At 43.3% G+C, this 17,061-nt stretch overlaps 1 protein-coding gene across 4 annotated transcripts in view; it reads right to left on the reverse strand.

Annotated features, from left to right (window-relative positions):
* The window catches only part of abr (ABR activator of RhoGEF and GTPase), a 77,269-nt gene that overhangs the window by 5,106 nt on the left and 55,102 nt on the right, over positions 1-17,061 (reverse strand). For all 4 annotated transcript variants that reach the window (XM_086130630.1, XM_086130629.1, XM_086130632.1 and 1 more), the window contains exon 17: positions 224-283. In XM_086130630.1, the coding sequence (XP_085986756.1) occupies positions 224-283 (60 nt within the window). The remainder of the gene's footprint in view (positions 1-223; positions 284-17,061) is intronic.

The following is a 17,061-nucleotide window of genomic DNA, read 5'->3' on the forward strand; positions in this document are numbered from 1 at the left end:
GACCAAAAAAAAAAAAGAAGAAAAATGTCGAGTAAATTCAAAGTATGCAAGCGCCCACAGCTGGGCCCCCGTGACCCAAATGTTTTGCAGTCAGTCAAGTTAATTTAATATTTGAGGCTTTTAGTCTACTGCTAAAACATAGCTCCAGACTTAACGATATCGGGAGACGGATTGGCTTTCAGAATCTACCAAAAGCGATTTTGCTTGACATGTCACATCTTACCCCGTTCATCTCAATGACGTCCATGTGCCAGTTCTTGGACTGCACTGTCTGAGGATCCAGCTGGAAGACACAACAGAGACAGAAAGATTTTCAGCGATGCAAAACATGCTGGCTGGATAAAGGTGCATGATCACACGGAACCCTGTTGCTTCTTCACATCATCAGATTACGATCACAAAAGAGATCTGATGTTGATTCTGTGCAATGGCTGAGTTTTTTTTCCCGATCAACATTCAGCCAAAATCGCGTTACTGAGTTGCAATACTGGAAACATAAATCAACTAAAAATGCATGTTCAGAAAACCTGTGGGGATCTCCCAATTATTTATTATACTGCTGAAGTACGTACTGTATTTAATATTTAAAAAAAAAATGATGAACCAAACAATGAGTTTCACTGCAGATTTAACAGCCTTGAATCGTTGCCAGTCAACATTTAAGAGACACCATGAATCTCTGTGAATAGACCGAGCCTTGTGGTGGAAAGTGATTACTTACAGCTAATGCATTTTTTTCCCCCTCAAACATTTTTTTTGTATGCTACGTCATGTTCATTTTTTTTTGTCACTTGTTGCACTGGGTACATCCCTGTATCGTGAGTAACACCATCGGCGTAGGTGATGAATCTGTCACCATTCCACAGTCGAAACACAAGCTACATCTTGGTTTATGATTCCAAGCCATATTAGCAAATACAACATTTTTTCCACTGTTTAACGGTATAGTGTGTAGAATGTAGCACCATCTAGTGGTGCAATAATAGAATGCAATGACCTAAGTTGGAAGCACGTATTTTGAATCACGCACACTACGGTGCCTCAGAGAGACCAAACGTTGCAATTATACCGCGAATTTCTTCTACAGAAGTGCAACCAAAATACCACAAACGACTTTTAGTATTCCCCACGTGACTAAGTAACTGCTTAGCATTTGTTACACATACTGTAGTCATGATGTTGAGGAACTACGCTTGCTAAGTTTGTAGCCTTCGGGTATCCGGACCAGAAAGATGGTGGCAAAACATGGCAGGCTCGCAAGGGAGGCACACCCTATGAAATATAATTAGCGATTACTTCATCCATGATTACAGTCTGGTATAGTGTCTGTACTACTGTACTACATTATGTCAACACAACAGAGCCTCTAATTATGAAGTCTGGCACACAAATACACACTTATGGGCAGCATTAGGTTTCCGCCATTCCACGTTCTCAGGGAGCGTATTTCATTGACTCGTAAAAATACCATTGTACGTTTTCCCAGCAGGGATTGGCTTTGAGATGAGTGACGTGTAATCATTGCAACTGAGTCTTTTACACAGCCATCGCTACGAGATGATGCCTCTCGTACACCCCCACCCCTCGTACAGGTCGTTGAAAAACAAAACAAAAATATATCTGCCTGATTAAAAATTAATGCTCTCCAATAGGCTTGTAAAAACAAAAGTGGATCCGATAGCAGGCAGCGCAGCGCTTACACTGAGTGACCCTCACCGAAAAACAAACACTTTAATATAGCTGCTCAGGCAAGAACTTTCTTTTACTTTCAGTTTGAGGATTGCAGCAAACAATTTAGCAAGGCTTCAGTGGTGAACTGAGTGGTCGGTCCTTAATTCTGAGTGATGAATCAGCTTCCAAAGCCCCCTAAGTCATACAAGTCAAGAAAAAAACACACACACACACACGCACACACGCACACACGCACACACACACACACACACACACACACACACACACACACACACACACACACACACACACACACACACACACACACACACACACACACACACACACACACACACACACACACAACATAAGTCCCAGTACTCTCCAGAATTTCAAACCAATGTCCTGCATGACACAAAACACCTTTGAAAATGAAGGCAGTTTTGGGTTTGAAGTAGCCATTTTTAAGGAGTACTAGGCCTCAGACTTGAACTCCCATGAGTGAATTTGCCCAAATGAGTCACATTTGGAATTTTTTGCTTACACCAATTAATGTGGGAAGAGCATGGCATCATTTTGAGGAGTTGCCACGAAAAATAAGTGCCAGATCCTGTTCACCAATTGCTCGCACCTTAATGTGTTGTTGGAAGGATAGGACACCTGTGTAGGATTCACATCTGAAGCGACTCTAGGAAACAATAAAATGCAGAAAGAGAACATAACGCAGTCTCAGTTTTAGCGCTACTTCCATTTCAGCCCAAAAAACAAACAAACAAAAAAAAACAACAACCCCCCCCCCCCCCCCACCAGTCAGTATGCTTTCAGAAAATTTAACTGCATGTGAGTCTTTAAATATGCTGGATTAATTGCTTTCATTCCATCACATCGTTCTGCTTGAATATTCATTAGCTCCAGAGAGCTTATGATGAGTCCCTTCATTAGATATAATGCTCAAACAGCACAGCTTCTTTTCTGAGGCTCGCAGGACCAATGAGCGCCTCGCACCAGATGTGACACATCCCGCTCATATTCTTCACAAACTGTAGGCAACACAACTATTTTTAGCGACGCCAACCGCATCAGCATGTTTACATGTGAGGCAGCAACCGCGACTGATGTCACCCTGGCCATGTGAGCGCTTTAACTTGGTTACTATGATGCCGTCCTCCGCCACATTGCCGCCTGGGCCAATCGGCGAGGGCTTTGAGCCGGCCGAGGCTTTTGATTTGCCCACCGCCATTATCGCTCCGGGCACAGGGAGATTCTCTTATAGGCTGTGCACAAAGCAACATACAGGCACGCGTTACGCTTCTTACGCAACATGGAGCGTCCCACAGCCTGGGTGATAAAGAGTGCCGATGCACAGACAATGGAGAGTTATCCTACGAGCACACGCATAAATCAAACCGCATAAACTGACGAATTTGGGTCCATGCAACATAATCAACGACTCCTTGGTTTCATTTAGTACAGTCGAAACAGCAATCATATTTTTAAGCAAGACAGCAAAATCAGGGCTGCATTGTTCGACTCTGATGAGTCTTCAAGATCTTGGGATGGAGCGATAGTCAGCAATGTTTCATTTTCCACTTTGTGGGCTGGCGAGAACATTGTGTGACCTGTGTGTGTTCGGCTCTCGCTTGCGGCGTTCACCAAACATAACACCATGTAGAAGCTATGAGGTAATCCGGAGGTAAAGTTTCTCTGTGCGGTTGACAAATTCATTGAGGAGGAGGAAAAACAACATGCCGACATGTACGACTTGAGCTGGATATCATATCCTGAGGTCGGACATACAAACCAAAGCAAAATTTGGTTTATGAGATGCCTCTGATCCAATTCAGGCAGAAATGATCAAGTCACATGGCAGACAACAATTTATCTGTTGGCCATTACCTTGGATTTTAAGGTAAGGTATGAGCAGCTGTTACGAAGTCTTCCAAAACGATGCTGTTAACAAACAGTTCCTTTCAATTTCTGGATGTATTTCTTTGCTTTAAGTTTGAAAAGTAGATTTGGGGTCAAAAAATGTTGGGCAACTCTGCACTTGGGGGAAATGCTGTGTTTGTAAAAGTTCATCCGGCGACGATCCAGGAGGAGAGGACCGAAACCCAAATACAATGGAGCTCTGGTTTACAAATTTCACACTTTATGAGCAATTTAGTTGACAAACTAAGATTCAATAACAAAAAATCCATCGGTTCATGGACTATTTTAAGTTTGGAAATTGTGGCGGAAATCTGTGCTTTTTCTCACGCTGCACGGCTTTGTGCTTCACGTATTTTATATATATCAACAAGTTGTGTTATTTCTCCACAATAAAGTCTGTTTTCATTCATTCCTATCTTGCACCGTTTTTATTTCTCACTACATATTGATAAAAACTCGATACACCGAACTTTGTTTGACGGTCGCATGAGTGAATTGCATTTCTCAATTTGCGAAGCAGGGTTCCACTGTCTCGCATCAGCACTCATCAAAATATGAAAACAAAAGAGCATTTGGGCTAAAAACGCAGGAGGGGCAGAAAGTGGAATAACTGCGGATAAAAACGCTCGAATGTGGTTGTCTTCCACGGGTAAGCCGCTACCACGGCTCTATTGTTCTCAAGCCTAAGCTGGCTGAAAGTGCACAAAGAAAATAAAAACAAATCCAGCAAACAGGTCATCGGGCAGAGAACGTGAAGTCCGACAGAGAGTCAAATCCCCGGCAACAATTGAATGCGAGCATCATCAGAATTTGTGTCAGTTCGGCACATTCACACGGTTTCATTTTCATCTCATTCTTTTTCAAAGGCTGACCTTCCATCCTCTTCATGTCAACTCTCACTATTGTCTTAATAAGGAAGTGCTTGGAGCTGAGGAACTAAATTCCTGTCGGCTTCCGATTAACTTGACCGAACACCTGTTCTATGAAAATACTCTACAGTGACTGCCTTTTTTTATTATTATTTTTTTTTTAAAATACTGTTTTGACAGTGGTTTAGCGCTGCACTGAGCTATTCGGGAAATTTTAGTTTGAACGTATTTAGCTATGTGAGAGTAACAAATGCCATCCCATAGCTAGCATTCCAACACAGGGCCTTATGCAGGATTACCAGTCTCAGAGCATTTTTAAACCCCGCAGCAGGGGGGGGCATGCCCCTTTTTTTTTTTTTTTTTTAAACACAGAAGGTACACGATCCTCTGTCAAAGAGCAATCTCCGTCATGCCGAAGCTGACATGTGGGATGGGGGTGGAAAGAAAGAAAGAATTGTAGCCGAGTTGATAGGATCAAAAGGTAACCGAGCTCAGAAACGAAGTGAAGCACAGCAAGTGTAGTCATAAAAAAAACAGCTTTTCAAAAGCCTCTTTGAATAGAAGTCAGCGGATGAATGGGACCTTCACATGGGTGTTCGCCCAGCACGGGTGAGCGCTTACACACACTTTGCCTCCAATGAAATACACTTCCTCATGCCGTCTGCGTATTTAAGTGAAGGGAGGACAGCGGGGTAGGAAAGAATCAATGCAACACTTGTGGGTCAGAGCACATATGCCTGCTTTTAACACGCAATCATTTGATCCCATTTCGGTCTTAACTTTTATGTATGCCTCCTTAAAATTTGAGAGAATTGTTGTCAAAAGTTTTCATTCTTCTTCTATACCCAAAGCAACAAAACTCCTGAGCGAGAAACCAGTTAGCTGCAAAGCCAAACCTGTAACAAAAGCTTCCCCTTGGGAAGTCAGTTGCATGAAAAACATGTGGCGGCAAATGTGCACGTGACAATTAATGAAGAACAAAGCACGGCATGTGAAATGCCAAAGGGGAATGGTTCAACTCTGGGGAAGGGGTGGCACTACCTCAATTGACCACAAGGGGGCTCTAATCTTTCACTCGAATGACAACGGGGAAGAAATGCCACATGCCTGACAGGTGCCCTCTATTACTCGAAATATGTTAAACAAACCATATGTTAAGAGTTTCACCCCCTGCTTGTAAAAATCAAAACATTGCTTCGATTTAACAAATCATGACTTACCAATGTTAATTTGACATGTGAAAAGACTGCATTCACAATTGTGGCAGTGGCAACCAAAGCCATTCACAAAAACGATCCATCGACATTTTTATATGACTGATGCAATCTGAATTCAATTTCTATTCCCAAAAAAGCTGCTCATGTCTGTGTGATTGAGAAACCGACTTGGATGGTCTATTAGCGTGAGCTGAATAGACCAGATGATAAGAACAATAGAGCAATGTGTACTGAATGACACCACTAAATGAAAAAGTAGACAGATGGAGGTGACAAAGTGATGAATAGAAGCGAGATATAGCAGAGCGGGGCACGTGTGTCCATGTGCGTGTGCGAGCGCATATGCTGGTCAGAAACCTTTTGTCTGAGCAGTTTGCTGCGGACGCGACCCCATAGCTTGGCCCCGGTGTTGGTGTGTCTCTTGAGTACAGGGGTCTGCGGCTGGCTGGACAGGTTGTGCTGATTCTCGTCCACGCAGCACTGCTGCTCCAGATGCTCGCACAGCGAGTTCAGGTTAACATCCGACACGAGGATCTCCGTCATCCCAAAAACCTCAGGTGCCCTCTTCCAACAGACGCAGGTGGAAGAAGTGCGACTACAAAAGGAGGAGGAGGGCGGAGGATGAAGCTCTGCGTAGCCTAATACAGATCAATGGAAGTTCCTGATGTGATGATTGAAGTAAAGAAGCAAAAAAAAAAAAGTCTCCAGTAGATTCTGTTAGATCTTCATTTCAAAAATGGCCAAAAGAGAAATAGCTTCAGGACAATATGTTGCCATGATTTCCTAATAAGCTTGGCAAATAATTCCACCTAGGAGCTTGATCCACAGTCAGCTGCCAGCATCTCCTCGCTGTGTTCAGTTTGTCTACCAGCACTGATAGCGCAAGCGTGCCGGAGTGAGAGAGGGAGCGAGCAAAAGAGAGGGAAACGGGGAGGGAGATCGGGGGAGTGAATGTGGCCTGGCCACTGAAGCGGCTTAGCTTCTCCAGATGTTGGTAGACACACCTCCAAAATAGAGGGTGAGTGAGGGAGGGGGCAAAGACCCTCAATGAGAGAAAGTGAGAGCGCAGTGCCGTACAGTGTTGTTGTTCAGCCATTTGACCTTTATGTCAACCTTTCCCAGAGTTGGTCGCCACAGTCGGGAAGTGAGCAGCCAGCGATGTGCCGCAGAAAAAAGCCCGATATGATGTCTAATGGGGAAATGGGCTGGGTGGGAATAATGAATATGAACAGCATCCCTGCGGCTTTTCTTGTGGAAATGCGTTTAACCCTTTCATGCACCAATAATGATAACCTGTAATCTGATAACATACTGTAGTGACCGCTGTCCCTGAAAGGGTTATAACGAACCCAGCTTTCTTTCTTTTACTGCCCCCTCTTCCTCGCTGCCCATCTATTACTTATGCCTTTTGTTGCAGATGACTTCCTCAACCATGCTGCAATAGTTTTCTCATTTCCAGAGGTCCTTCCCGCACTTTGGAAGTCAGTCACCACTTTAAACCTTTTACGCTACGCCTGTCTGCTGACATTGAAAAGTCGTGTCAAAAGACACGTCAAACGCAAATCACCGTCTTTATTCAGAAAGGGCAGTCTGTTCTCAAAAAGGCGTCTGAATGGATCAATGGGGGGGGGGGGGGGGGGCTGGACATGCCTGTCAAACTCCATCTCCATCCACTGACTCACATTCCTTTTCTACCAGAGGGCAAAATATTCCACTCAAGAAAAGACACCAGGGTGCTTTCAAAGTCTCACTGTTGGGCTGAACAGTCTTAATGAGTTAGCTGGTCGTATGACGCCTTCGAATGTCAAACACAGGCCTCCAGTGAAGAGCGGAAGTTCGAGAGTTGAATGCCGCCGAGGTCGTACAATTGTGAGCGTGAGCACAATTTTGGCGCTGAATGGAATATTGAAAAAATATACATACATTTTTGAGATGCAATTAAAGCAGCACAAGATGCATCGAGTTTATTAGCTGCACAGATTAGCGAAAAGCGGCAGTTGATTTACTTGCGGGTGATATTTGTGTTTGGTGACGTGTCCATACGCAAAGTCTGCCTCGATGAGTTTTAAATGCTTCCACTATCTTTACGGACGCTCACTTTCTAAATAAATAAACACCCACCCTGTTGATGTCAATCCCCAATTCCCATTGGCCCACATCTAAAAATGACCAGAACAAAAACATTTATTTTTTTTTAAATAAAATCATCATTTCCGTTAGCCCGCAGCAGACGTGAAAACATATTGTCAAACAAATCGGGTTCCACACTGACGATAAATGGCGAGCAAAAAGTTGGACGATGTGCGTGTCTGGTTTGCACCACCGAGGAGACCTCAGTCAACCCCTACTCGAGTGTATTTTTAACCCCCAACATTTGCAAGTCGGACACACACACACACACACACCATGCGTCACTTTTTGGAAAGAATGTCTGGGAAAACAATCTTTGGTGGGGGGGAAATGAGAGGGAAGAAAACCCCAAGGGAGACATGAGATATTTTTGGGTCAGATGAGAGAAAAACAGTGGGAAAAAAAATAGATATGCATGTCTATCATCTAAATGCTTGTTTTGATCACAATAGCATTTTACATCCATAAACCAGATCAGAGATTTCAACTTCTAAATAAAATGGTGTTGACAACACAAGTCCGAGGCTCAAGCGGCGTGACTTGTTAGCTTTCCATGACAATGAATCACCTAAAGCTAGTCTTTTATAAGAGCCCCTTAACCAAGGCCTCTTTCTTCGGATTGGACAACTTGTTGAGGGACAGCAGCCAGTCCTGGCAAGCACCTTAACTTTCCTTCGCAAAACCCAAATTCATTTAGAAAAACATTTGAACCACCCCCCAAAATGTAAAAAGCAGTTCTGGGCAGAACGGTTGAAGAAGCTTGGAAGCAAACTCCGCACTCGGTGCCACGGTTTTGATGAAATGGGTATTTCCACTCATTGACAGGTTAACAAGTATCAATAAATAACAATGCACTAAAGAGATGAGTCAGCGGCAGTCTGACCCTTAATTCCAAGTGAGAACAGTTGAAACTCTCAAGTCAAAAATCCCTTTCGCCGTACGGTTCAAAATGTGTGTGGAAATGTCAACATTTGTTCACGCGAAATGTGGGCATTCATAGCGTCACTTAAACTGAAATCAGAACACGTTTTCCAGTTAACTCATTCAGTACCAGCCAATTCTGGAAGTCCGTAAAGACGGCAAGTCTGAAAAGACGTTTAAAAACGTCTTTGGGAGTGAATGAGTTAAAGGTGGACAAAAACATGACTGCGTTGCAATGATAGGTCATCTTCGCCGTTTCAACTGTTGATTCTGCTCATGTGAGGAGTCATCAAAGAATAATTCACGGACCCGCTTTTGCTCTCATGTCAAGGTGAGACTACTTGCCAGTCTTCACTCTTTCAGTCGTCTATAAAACAGGGTCAACCAGAGTCCAATATGCCCCTCCGCATCAACATCACCGAGTGAACGCACATCCACCATCAGGTGATTCCCGGCCACTTTGATTTCTGATCAGTCCGTATTTATGCTCCTAAAAACAAGCCCACGTACGAGAAAAGTCTAGACAGACCACCACAGCTCTCTCCCCAAAGCAACAGTTACACCCAACAAGATTTTTTTTTAATTGCAGACGACCAACATGAAAGCAGTGTGCCAAGATAATATTTGTCTCTACCAGGCTATTTCATGCTACTTCATTTTAGCGGTCGGTTGGCTATTCAAACAACAATTGTGAGACAGGCTGAATTTTTATTTTTTATTTTTTACTTCTTTACTTGTAATTCCTGTCAACTGAGTACAGCGAAACCCCTAAAGTCAAACTCTCATCAGGTCGCACAATTCAGTGTGGAGAAGTCACAAAGATGTCAATGGTAAGAAAATGACACTACCTCTCCTGCGATCCATCGAAGCTTTTTAAAACACATTTTTTTAAACACACTGTACAATAATGTTTTTTTTTTTATGATGGTGACATTTTGATCCTAGAGTGCTTCTATGGTCAAATCTGTTCCAAAATGTTAACCAATTCGACACCAGGCACTCTAAATATACTTTCTACAAAACTGATTGATTTGCCCACGTCATTGAAAGGTGAAAGAGCAGATGGCTCATCCCCGAGTGCCCTGAATGCCCTGACATCAGGTCCCGTCTTCCTTCTTAATAATAGATTGGCGGTGTGGCACGAGCCCTCGTAAAGCCGCTCCATATGATGACGGGGGGGGCGGGGGTCGTGAACTAGTTGCTGGTTTCTACTCCAAACTCCATCTGCGACTGCCGAGACACCGTCTCGACTCCCTCTTACTGGCTCGATGACACTCACACTCACGAGCAGATATGAATTAATGATCGATTTAACAGTTGCACCTCCTCAAACATTAATATGGAACGGCCCCCGCCCACTTTCATGATGGTGGAGACAGGGGTTTGAGCTCCTGACATCTTCTCGTTCAGAATTCGCTTTGGTCATTTAAGCAGAACAGAGTAAACATATATATATATATATACAGTATATAAAAAAACCTTTTAAATGAAATCGCATGACATCCTCTTTTAATCCTCACATGAATAACAACAAGTAAATAAGAGCGGAAACCTCCACCCAACTACTTTTCAAAACTGATTATCCTTACTCGGGTCACGGACTCGTAGTAGGTGAGCAGAAGCTGCTGCAAGTTGACCCGGTTGGGTTCTCGCCTGAATTGGTCGCCAACAAATCACAGAAAGGAAACGGCACGTAACAGATTAAATAGCAATAATCCCCCTCACGCAAAAAAAAAATAAGTGGCTTTCTTTTTTACAAGACTGTGGTATTTTTCTTCATTATTATTATTATTTTTTTAAAGTTAGAATTTTTGAGCTAAAACAGTCATTTCAATTCATTTGAACGGGGTACAAGTAATTTGCCTTAACCATAAAGCCACAGAACAAATTAACCTCGCAAGTACAACTGATCATATTTCATTCCTGCTGCTTTTGTCTAAACACAAGTTTGTGTTTGTGTGTGTGAGCATGGGAGTGGGGGGGGGGGGACGGACTATCAAGGGAGCCCCCTTCAAGGTACTAAACGGGAGCGCAGAGCAGGTTTGGCAGGGTGGGGGAATCAGCCTCAGGGTTTTCTTCAGATGATTCCGTTTTTCTTTTCATCTATGCCTTTTGGGGGTGATCTTCAACAGATTAACCGCTCGATCATTTATTAAGCACTTTGGAACACATGGAACAAAGGCAAGGGTTTGGGAAGCAAGAAAAGAGGAAGAGGGTTTCATTAGCCTCTCTCTGGTTGCAGGGTGTGGTGAGGAAACAGGAGAAGCACAAGACAATTAAATTATTTTGATTTTATTTGAAGAGTACGTAGTCAACCTTCACTTAATTTGTGCAGGGTTGCAGTGCACATAGCATGCTGCGAAAAAAAGAATACAAGTTGCTGGGTTCAGCACTTTCAGCGTTTTCTTTCGTTGCTTGTAGAGAACAGTTTGGATTCTTCCCGTTCCATTCCTATTGCCACTCTGCAGTGTTGACCAATCAATGAACTGCATTGTGTCCAGCTGCGCCATTTGGATTCCATTCCAAACACGATTGGCACACCACAACAGATTGTGAAAACACTCCGGCTCAGGTTATTTGTTGTTAAATCTCATCGAGCCGCAATTTTTGACAATGAATTGGCCAAAAATAAAAAATAAAAAAAAGTACACCCAAAAACTCTCCCATACTATGAGCTGTACTGCTTTGGCAGAAGAAAAAAAAACTTCATAGATTGCATATTAATGGCGGACAAATAAAGCCTCAAAACTAAGTCAAGGGGACCTACGAATAAGCGATTTGTGACTCGTGATTACGGCTTCCAAGCAGCAGCCTGTATTAATTCCAAAAATCATCTTCCAACCTACTTCTCCGCTAAACTATTACCAAAAGGAACACTAGTTCAACTGATCCACTGATTACATCTTCACCGCACTGATCCACTGATTACATCTTCACCGCATGTATCTCCCGAGCCTATTTTGGCTTCAAGTGGTGAATCGACTGCTTTACATCTTCACGTTTGTATGGTAATAACCTGTGATTGGCTGGCGACCCGTCAAGGGTGTAAATTTAACCCAGAGTCTTTTCGAATGCCGGCCTGTGCGCACGGGAGTAATCAAAATCAATACGGCAGCTGTGCATCTTCTATAAAAAAAATAAAATAATAAAAAGAAATGACACTTACGTTATTGTAAATCAAATATATCAATTCCATCCGTGGCGTGGTACAAAAACAAGGCAGATCAATTGACAGAGAGACAGAATAGCATTTTTAGTCAGGCAGTCCTGACAAAGCCACCATTCAAACAATCTGATCACATCTCTGTGAAGCCCTTTATAAATATTCCTTTCAGTGTGATTCATTCAAGCATCTCTCTTTAGGCATTTTATTTTGCACGTCGTCATGCTGGTTCGACTATGATCACGCTGTGGTGAAGCCGCACATAATGGCAAGGCATCTGACTTGCTTTCAGTCAGAAAAAACAAATGGATCATAATCCACTGATCGAGCACATAATCACGACCTTCCTTGGAACGGTTTGTTTCACTCCCTGCACTGAAGCAGTGACTGAGTATGTTCGCATCCGACCCTCTTGCACACTGGGACCGGGCCGTCTGTACAGCGTGACCCATTTTGAGTGATGAAGAGAGGAAGCGAGGTTAGCTTCCGAGGATGACACGCCACTGACCTGCTTGAATTATTTATTCTGGAGAGTCAAACTGCGAGTGACTGCATGCAGCCACCTGGAAGATTGCATGAGAACAGAGTAGGGAGGGAGGGAGGGAACAGTGAGGAAGAGGTGAGCGGATTACGCAATGGAGTGTTAATGGAAAACTGATCAGATTGGTGGGATTTCACTTCATTTGACCAAGGAACATCGATTTAATATACAAATGCATCGATTTGAACCCTCAAGTCAAGATACCACTTGGATTCCATGATGAACGCAGCACCCTTCAACAACACACTCAGAGGCCGGTCACATGGGCCAAGCCTCGTCACGTCTGCCTTCTTAATCCTCATCTTGATTTTACAGATTAAAGACAAAACCATTTGCAACACACCATATCTTGAAATAACGAAAAAAGTGGATCTTTCCATGCACGGCGGGCTCTTCTCCACAGTCACAATTATGGTGATATTAAGACCAGTCAGTCACACGGTGTGACCCAGTGCGTGCTCGTGTGTCTTCGGTTACATCAAAATGGAAGGTGGTGAAGCTCCTCATTAACAGATGCACTGTAAAGCAGCAGCAATCATTTTCTTCATCCGGGTCAGTAATTTGTTGCCTAACCCATATCAGCTTTCTAAGCTGCCTTTTGTCTTTAGCCAGTAACCCATTTAAAACCCGGGGACAAAAACAGGTCTGGGGTCAACCATGAAGTCTGTGCCAGACAAAAATCAAGTGAACAAATGAAATGAGTCTTGTGAGGACAATAGGCACCCGTCAAGCACTGGGATATGTTTGTTGCTATGACGACCAATCTGGAAATGACAGGACAACCTCACAAGGCTGTCAAGGAGGAGCTTAACTCTTGGCCTGAGTTTATCTCCACGTCTGTTTGGCTTTGTCTCGACAACTCCTATTTGATGTTTGGATTTTTGCATGAAAACAAGCGAGGATGCCGGGGGAGGAAAAAAAAATGAGTGGCCTTTTGACCTGCCCACATCACGCTGACTTCATCAAACATCCTGGAGTGAGCCAAGAAGATTCAATATACCCAAACACCTCCTCTGCACATGGTGAAACTCAACACATCCGTCTCCCGGGCGATTACGCAACACATTACATAATTCAGCCAATGTGCGACTCCGAGAAATAGACCTTATAAACGCCCACTCCGCTCACTGAAAGAGAGAACAGGTATCGAGATATCGCCTGTGCCAGTTCGACACATTTGATGCGTCTGCCGGGGACATTTGAGAAAAGAGCGCTGCGATATCATCATTGCACCACCGTGGTTATGCAACAGACTGCTTCAAGTGATGGAAAGCGACCACTTGAGATAAGAGGGCCGTGATGTTCTCCCGAGCAATTTCAACTGCTTTATTGTTCATCGCTTGCATTGCTCAACTTTGGTCGGATGGTGTGCGTTTGCAGGAATGTCTCTCTTGCGCTGTGCAAGTGGATTAGAATAAGAAATGCGCAAGACATCAAGACGAGCATTCCTTAATGTGTGCAGAATGCTTGAAATGTGACAAGCGGTGTCAGTTTGCTTCATAGCACCGCAGCTGGATTTTGTGTGACCAATTGACATTGGGTAACAGCAATGGCTTGCCCTCATTTTTTTTTTAATTAAACAGCTGACAACTTGAAAACATCCCCAAAGACAATTTAGGGAGAGTTATATTCATCCTCCGCGTGACAACTGGCTCATTGCACAAGGAAAACATAATTGGAACTGATAGCACTTGTGGTAACAATTTATCAAAATGATGTGAGAGGACGCTAGACCAGGGATTAAACCGTCTGATTACCTTTAGTTGATCAATGATCAAGTGCAATAGGACAGAACTCCCACATGCTAATAATTCATTGGCTACAAACAACGAGGAAGAAATGTTCATTCATTCATTCATTCAATCATTGCATCATTCACCTCCAATCCATTTTCAGTGACACTTACCAGAATGTACAGTAAATTTAAGCAATGAGTGATTCATATATAATTATTTTTGCCTTGCAGGTTGTACTAGATTAGAATGCCGTGCTGCTGTGACTGAAGACTCTAAAAACACGACCGGTAATTCTGATCCCATTTTAGCATCAGAGTTGGACATCAGAGTCCCAGCTAGGACTACAAAAGCCTCCCCACTTGATCGTGATCCAACAAGTGATACATTTAGGACTTGAAAAGCTGGATCACAGCAAATGCATGCAGAATGAAGACTTGGCGAACATCTCAGTGATGTATGCAAACAAAGCAGGAAATTGCAGTTACCTTGACATCACCGCATTTAAAGTGCATGAATGCGATGTTTAATGAGACCAAGTGGTGACACAAGTTGCAACCGCTGGGTGTCTACTGTACATTTCCTATAGATCACAGGTGTCAAAGTCAAGGCCCGGGAGTCAGATCCGGCCCCTCACGTCATTTTATGTGGCCCACGGGAGCAAATCATGTGTGTCAACTTTCATGATTCTTGCTGAAATCTGTACTGAAATGTCAAATTGTCATGGGTAATAAATAACGTTGAGATTTTGTCCACCGAGGGAAGCCGAACTTATGCGCAGGTCAACACTTGGTGAACCGTAGTTCCCATTGAACTTGTACTTTTGTCACAGTGGCTTCAAGGCCCTTTCAGTGTGGATGTTTGTCTTTTATGACTCACCCATGAAGACAGTAACATGACTGGGGGACATCTGAGCAGAAGTCAGCCAAACACTGCCGCCGTTCATGCACAAACAGAACAGCAACACAGCAAATATAACAGCTGAGGCACCTCCAGCTAACCAATACTGTCTGACACTTGACTACGTTTTTTTTCTTCACCGAAGGGTAAACGCTTAACTTGAATTCAGTCACTTATTGTGTGATAGAGTATCAAGCAGTATCGTGTGCGGTTGCATCGCATGTGTCGTGATAATTGTAATCATACCAACAATGGAACCTTTATCCAATGTCAAAATATTGGGACGTATGAAATAATTAACCAATATAAATTCTTGCTCGAGCCATTATTTTCCCACACATGACACCGTTGGGATCGGCCCTTTTCTGGCCCAGCTTGTGCCTCGCTGTGCAACAGGAGACCCATAAAAGCATGCTTAGCTTGATGTGGAATACATGGCATATTCCAAACACCATCCAAAAAAAATACCTTTGGACGAGAGACCGGGTCAAAAGGTACAGCCGGTGGGTTAAGACCCCATGAAAAAAAAAAACATCCTCTTGGGCCCCAGCACTTCAAAGTTGCAAAGTGAAAACACAGTTTTCGAGGGCTCTTCCAGCAGGAGCATTCACTCACTGCAGGCAGGGGAGGCAAAGTCTTAAACCAGACGTGGGTAATTTTAGAATTGGGGCTTTATAATAACATCCATCCATCCTTTCTCTCTATTAATATAAAGGGAACTAAGTGTTTTTGTTTTTCTTGCACACATTGTTGAACCGTGTGGTATTAATTGAAGTATAATTAAAAGCTTTGAAAAGAAATATTCAAAAATACGGGCTAATCTTCTTTTTTGGTTTTATAGCCGACTGCAGAGGAGTCAGTGCCTCATCAGTCATAAAGCTCACCGCACGTCCCTGCCCTTAGAATGTTTTTCTCACTCACTGCGCCCCTGGGTGGGGTACACTTTTTTTGCTATGATCGTTTCATCTCCTCTGTGATCTTAATTGAATTTGAGCTCCTTCTCCTAAACATGCAAAGCTCTACACAGAAAGGCACAATCTTGCCCGAAAGAGATTGAGACGACTTATCAACCAAGTAGAACGCTAAGCTCCCAGAGTTTAGAATTACTGGTGTTTCCAAAAATGCATCAAAGTACACTTGGAGGGGGAGCGGTTAGCTATGAGGTTCCTGACACAGTCCAGAATGAAGATATCCTCTCTCTCAATTCCCCAAGAGTAAACTTCAAACTTTTCTTGATGATGAAGCTTATCGTCAAGGATGGCTCGGGCTTGACTTGAAATGACTCATGACTCATCTCTGCCAGAGGCTTCGATTTACTGTTGTTGATGCGACTGTTGTTGTGCTCATTGTTCTTGTCCCTCATCCGGCCACTCGACCCCCCCCCCCCCCCCACACCCTCCAATCCTTTTTCTTCTCTCTGCATCTACCATCTGTTTGCGACTGCTTTTTTTCTCCATCTCAAATTAACCAACCAAGGCAGACAGTCGCCTCACACAGCCTCGTTTCTGATATTTCCCTTGCCTCCGCTGACGAGTACTCATGTGGGGATCGGTTGTTTTTTTTCCTAAACACTTCTAGAATGTATGAGGAGTTCTTGACCCACTCAATGTATAAGGTCCCTTGAAATATAGCTAACTTGCGAATAAAATTGATTTCACTTAACATTTGGGTTCAAATCTCATCAATGCCTTCAAAAGCCTCATCTAAACCGAACAAAAAAAGTGTCATGTTATATACTGTTGCTCAAAATCTGTCGAATCATGTCACTACTTCATTGGAGAGAATCATTTTGTCTTGCAATCTCATAATCAGATAGTAACTCATCTTTGTCATTGTATTGAGAGGTAGGATAACCACGATGGAGATGCGCATCCTTGCTGTTTAATTGAACTCTTGTAGCTTTTATTAGATACAGCTCTCCATTTCTCACCACTGCAATTACACAACCGTTATCGTTGTAAAGGCAGATGTTGTGGCCGGATGGTGA

This window comes from Hippocampus guttulatus, chromosome 15, assembly GCF_054856545.1.
Source record: "Hippocampus guttulatus isolate MCC_2025c chromosome 15, RoL_Hgut_1.0, whole genome shotgun sequence".
NCBI lineage: Eukaryota > Metazoa > Chordata > Actinopteri > Syngnathiformes > Syngnathidae > Hippocampus > Hippocampus guttulatus.